The 6,000-nt window shown below is 35.3% G+C and overlaps 1 protein-coding gene across 2 annotated transcripts in view; it reads left to right on the forward strand.

Moving 5' to 3' along the window:
- Nucleotides 1-2,582, forward strand: part of GFM1 (G elongation factor mitochondrial 1) — a 37,265-nt gene extending 34,683 nt beyond the window's left edge. For both annotated transcript variants that reach the window (XM_016148872.2, XM_036219044.1), the window contains exons 16-18: nucleotides 456-616; nucleotides 1,386-1,439; nucleotides 1,582-2,582. In XM_016148872.2, coding sequence (XP_016004358.2) covers nucleotides 456-616; nucleotides 1,386-1,439; nucleotides 1,582-1,713 — 347 coding nt within the window. In that variant the 3' untranslated portion in view covers nucleotides 1,714-2,582. The remainder of the gene's footprint in view (nucleotides 1-455; nucleotides 617-1,385; nucleotides 1,440-1,581) is intronic.
- Nucleotides 2,583-6,000: the final 3,418 nt, after the last annotated feature.

The following is a 6,000-nucleotide window of genomic DNA, read 5'->3' on the forward strand; positions in this document are numbered from 1 at the left end:
AGAAAAAATAGATCTCAGATGTGACTTGAGTATTGTAAAGTTGATTTTCGTATAGTTAAAGATAACTGTCTGCCAAGGACCAACAGGAGAGAATTGGTTTTCATTGATCAAAGACTTAACAGTGTCTTTACTCCTAAAGATTTTCAGAAAGAGAGATTAAGTAGCTCTCAACTGCATAATGTAGATGGCGAAGGACTTGATCGAATGTGGTTGTTAAGACCCCTTTTATATTATCCTCTGCAGCTTAATGATTTTTAAAGATAAAAATATGGTAATGGAACTACTAATACTAAAACTAAGTTTTGTCTTATTCGAATTTCCATTTAGAAGAGTGACTGTTACTGCTACCTGAAAAGTGAGTCCAGAGCACCCTGTGTATATCTGGATAGAAAAGAATTCCAGTTTGTTTAAAGACTAATAAACTAATTTTATTTATTATTTTTTTTTAAATCCAGCCTTGGCAAATACAACATTATGTGTTCTTGAACCTATTATGTCTGTGGAAGTTATAGCCCCAAATGAATTTCAGGGAGCAGTGATTGCAGGGATTAACCGGCGCCGTGGGGTAATCACAGGACAGGATGGAGTCGAGGACTATTTTACACTGTATGCAGATGTAAGTACTGTTGGTCACTGACAGTCTTGCTTTCTTTAACCGCAGGAGGAAATTAGAGTTAGCTTTTCTTTTTGGAGATTGTAGAGCAAATGGACAAATTTCTCTGGCTATTTGAGTGTTGAATTATATATATGTGGCAATTTCTATAATTTGCTGTTAGAGCAATTAACTCTTAAATGCAAAAGCTGAAAATTAGATTCATCTCATGTAGGCCTTTTGTGAATATGTCATTTTCTTAAATGTATACTTATCTGTCTCATTATAGCTTTATTTACATAGCTGTTTTATTATGTTATCTCTAATTTATTGGGTTAATATTTTATTCCCTTTCCTGTACCTTACTTGACTTATAACTCATGGAAGAGTGTTTATCACATGCTGTAAGGCTTCCTAGAAGACACTGCTATCAGCATTATCATTGAGGTATCCAAAGGAAAGCTATATTAACATTTTCACAGAAGAAACACGCCTGCATGCTTGAGCTTCAGCCAGAGAGTGGAGCGGGGATGAGGAGGGAAGGGTGTCAGTCATGTCCACTCTGAAACTGAAAGATCTGGTTTCTAGTTGTGACTGTCAGATGAGATTATTTCCAAATAGGGTTTCTGCTTGCAATAAAACAAAAATATGTTTCTCTTTGCCTTTTAATCCTTTTTAAACTAAGAGATGTTAGAAGCCTAAGTCTAAAGGAATTAAGTGGCTAAGCCTTCTCTGTATTTTTCTCAAATATTTTTCAATAAGCAATGCTAAGATATCTATTGTTTGCTTCCAGGTTCCTCTAAATGATATGTTTGGTTATTCTACTGAACTCAGGTCATGCACAGAGGTAAGCGAATATTTAAATTTTACTTTAGTGCTCTTGAAGAGACTACCCTATCAAATGATCAAATTTGTGAATTTTGTCTTTGTATGACTTTACTTGACAGTTTTTTTAAAAATCTGCTTTTTTTTTTTTTTTTAACTCCCAGGGGAAGGGCGAATACACAATGGAGTACTGCAAATATCAGCCATGCTCACCGTCCACACAAGAGGACCTCATTAATAAGTATTTGGAAGCTACAGGTCAACTCCCTGTAAAGAAAGGAAAGGCAAAGAACTGACTTTCCTAACTTTAAGTCGACTAACTTTAACTGTATCTGCAAGGTTTAGATACTTTAATGGATTCCAGTGGAATGAATTTAGGCAGAAATTTTAGAAGCCCTTTCTATTATGTTCAGAAGCTTCTTGTATATCAAAGTTAATTCTTTGTATATCTCAACTCTATTGGCTGGTTTTATAGTTCATTGAAAAACCTCAAATAAAATATGATTATTACTGAAATATATTTAATATTTATTTTAAGGGAGGAAGAGACCTATGTCAATTATATGTCTAAGCTTAGAATGTGTGTAAACTTCCTTTCCAGTTTTTTTATCATAAGAATTTTTAACATAGAAAAGCCAAGACAATACAAAGAACAGCCATATACCTTCCATCTAGACTCCACAATCAACAATTGTTCATTGTTAACAATTTGCTAATCAGACAATAATTTGACATATTTGTTTTATCTGTTGTTTATGTGTGTCTCATACTTTTATATATTTTTTAAAAATTTTTTTTGCTCAACACTTGAAAGTGAATTGCACATATCATGACACTTCTTGTAGTGACACTTCTTGTAGTGTCGTCTTTTAATAAGCAGGCTTTTTTGTTTAAGAAAGGATTTCATATGATCTTAATGGAGAACGGTTTTCAGGTTCTTCATTAGGATATTAAAGTGCCAGCTAAATTTCTAGCTGTTTTACATAGAGCTGATTGCTTCAATTTGTGAGTTCTGTGAATTTGTAGCTGCCTGTTTTTAGGATTGTAAATGTTACTTTCTGGTGGACCTATAAGTTGAAAAACAGATTCTTGCCTGTGCTATTCTTGTCTGTGTTCATCTTAATATTTCTGCAGCTCTAAATAATAAAATATAACTTTCAGGGTTCCTGCCTAGTCAGTTTCATTTACCTACTAAATGCTGGTTGGAATTTATCATATATTGGATTCATTGAAATTGTGAAAGAATAAATATAAAGCTTTGTTTTTAGAATAAGCTGGAATAGTTGGACTTCCTCCATACTCAGAATTGCTTCATCCAAAAATCATGTGATGTAATAGACATTATGATAGACATTATAATTCTTTCCCATAATGAATAATAGAAATAAAATAACTTTAAAATTCCTTTGTTTTTCTTGATTTATAGATTTGGCATTATAACTTAAGGCTTCTAGAAAAAAAGATTTTTAAAAGTATTGAGCACATTTTCGAGGGACTTGCTAAGTACTTTAAATGCATTATCTATTTTAGTTTCACTACCCTATGAAAGTAGGTACTATTATGTCCATTTTGTCATAGAGGCAGCAAAAGTGCAGAGAAGGTAAATGACTTGGCCGCGACCACACAGCTTGTTCAATTTTCAATTAGTAATTTAGTTATGATCGTTCATCATCCCAAGTACATTTTCCTCATGAAAATGTCTGTTGTTACAATGGCATCAAGCCTGAAAAATGTCGTTGCTTTGGCATTGCATCAGTATTTCATGCTGTTCATGATGACTTAGAATATTGTTCCTGTTAAGGAAATATTTTCGTAGACCTTAGTATGGTTCCTGTGGCTTTGGCAGCAGTCAGAGATATTAGTACTAAGATGGATAAATTCGTATCTTTTTAAATCGTTATACATTCTGGTTATAAAGATAATAGTGTCAGGAAAGAGCTTTGGTATCCGGTCCAACACCAAGATTTCATAGGCAACAACATAGGCCCAGTTGGTTGGAGTAACTAGAGTAGTATCACGTAGGGACAGATCCAGGACCAGAATCCACACCTCTTGCTAACTTAGTTTGGCTACAGTTGGTAAAGACCACATGCCAACCAAAGTCTAGCAAGAATGAAATTATGGAGAATATTCATAAACGAAGATATTTTTACACTACTGTTGTGAAGGATAATTGTTGGCCAATATAAAGAAAGACAATCTTGCTTGTGTTGCCCTGATTCCCATCCCAGGTGGTCCTTTATTTTTTATTTTTTAATTTTTTTTAGGTGAGGCAACCCTTGGTTGACCTCATGAATTGCAAGGGCCTTGTCAGCTTACAATCCCCTTATTTTTTTAATTTTTAAATTTTTTACGCCTATAGCTCCTGGTCTTCCTAGGTGGTTCCCCATCCAAGTACCAACCAGGCCCGACCCTGCTTCTGGGTGGTTCTTTAAAAACCACCTGGGAAGCTTTAAAAAAGAAACGCAACCCCTAGATATTCTTTATCTCTGACTCAAGATCAGACGCTTTCCACATGATTATAATATACAGGTAAGTAAGGCTGAAGACCACAGTGGTACTGCCCTTACCCCCAAGACATGAAAGGGCACACTTATTCAGATATATCTTAATATCTTTTAAATGTTTTTAATTATAGTTGTCATACAATATTATATTAGATTTCAGGTATACAACATAGTGATTAGAGATTCTTATAACTCACAGAGTGATCACTCCAATAAATATAATACCCATCCGATACTGTATGTAGTTATTACAATATTATTGACTATATTCCTTATGCTATATTTTACATCCGCATGACTATTTTATAATGACTAATTTGTACTTCTTAATCCCCTCCTCTTTTTCACTCACTCCCCGAAACCCCCTCCCATCTGGCAATCCTCAAAATGTCCTTGGTATGAGTTTGTTTTTGTTTTATTTATTTTGTTCCTTAGATTCCACATGTAAATGGAATCATATAGCACTTGTTTTTCTTTGACTTCACTTAGCACAATACTCTAGGTCCATTTATGTTGTTGCAAATGGCAAAATTTCATTCTTTTATTTATTTTTATGGTCGAGTAATATTCCATTGTATATGTGTATCACCTCTTTATTCATTCATCCATTGATAGACATCCAAGGTGGCTCCATATCTTGGCTATTGTAAATAATGCTGCAATGAACATATGGATGCACATGTCCCTTCAGAGGGTTTCTTCAGATAAATACCCAGCAGTGGGATTTCTGGTTCCTTCTTTGTCTCTTGTTATAGTCTGCTTTAAAGTCTATTTTATCTGGTATAAGTACTGCTACCTCAGATTTTTCTTACCCTTTTCATGAAATATCGTTCCCTCCCTTTCAATCTGTGTGTCTCTTTTGATCTGAAGTGAGTCTCCTGTAGGCAGCATACATCAGGGGCTTGTTTTCTTACCAATTCAGCCACCCCTATCTTTTGAATGGAGCATTTAATTCTCTTTCATTTGAAGTAATTATTGATATGTAGTTATTGCCATTTTATTATGCATATTTTTGATACATATTTTTTCTTAAGTCCCTCTTACATTTCCTGTAATACTGGCTTGGTGGCGATGAACTCCTTTAGCTTTTTCTTGTGTAGGAAGCTCTTTATCTGTCCTTCAATTCTAATTGGTAGCTTTGCTGGGTAAAATATTGGTTGTAGGTCTTTGCTTTTCATCACTCTGGATATTTTGTGCCAATCCCTTCTAACCTGCAAAATTTCTGTTGAAAAATCAGCTGACAGTTTTATGAGAGCTTTCTTATGCGTAACTGCTTTTCTCTTGCTGTTTTTAAGATTCTTTTTCTTTAACCTTTCGCATTTTAATTATGATGTGTCTTGGTGTGGGCCTGTTTGGGTTCATCTTGTTTAGGACTCTGAGCTTCCTGGGCTTATATGGCTACTTCTTTCACCAGATTAGGGAAATTTTCTATCATCATTTCTTCAAATAGATTTTCAATTCCTTGCTCTCTTCAACTCCCGGTATTCCTATGATGTGAATATTGTTACACTTGCTGTCCCAGAGACCCCTTAAACTAGCCTCATTTGGGGAGGGTTCTTTTTTCTTTCTGCTGTTCCTGTTGGGTGTTTTCTGCTACCTTCTAAATCGCTGATTTGATCCTTTGCTTCATCTAATCTGTTGATTCCCTCTGGTGTATTCATTTCTGACTGGTTCTTTTTTATGTTTCCCATCTCTGTTTCTGTTGTCTCTTTGTTAAAGTTCTCACTGAGTTCCTCTACTGTTCCCCTAAGCTCATTGAGTATCCTTATAACACAGGTTTTAAACTACGTCTGACAGATTGCTTGTCTCGATTTTGTTTAGTTCTTTTTCTGGAGCTTTGTTCTCTTTCATATGGAACATGTTTCTTTGTCTCCCCATTTTGGCCGCCTTCCTGTATTTGTTTCTATGTATTAGGTAGGGCTCCTAAGTCTCCCAGTCTTAGTAGAGTGGCTTAATGTAGTAGGTATCCTGTGGGGCCCAATGATGCTGTCTTTCCTGGTCACCTGAGCCACGTGCCCAAGGTATGTCCCTTATATGGGTTTTGTGTGCCCTCTTGTGGTAGCTGGGCCTTGGTTA

Source organism: Rousettus aegyptiacus, unplaced genomic scaffold (assembly GCF_014176215.1).
Source record: "Rousettus aegyptiacus isolate mRouAeg1 unplaced genomic scaffold, mRouAeg1.p scaffold_m13_p_4, whole genome shotgun sequence".
Lineage (NCBI taxonomy): Eukaryota > Metazoa > Chordata > Mammalia > Chiroptera > Pteropodidae > Rousettus > Rousettus aegyptiacus.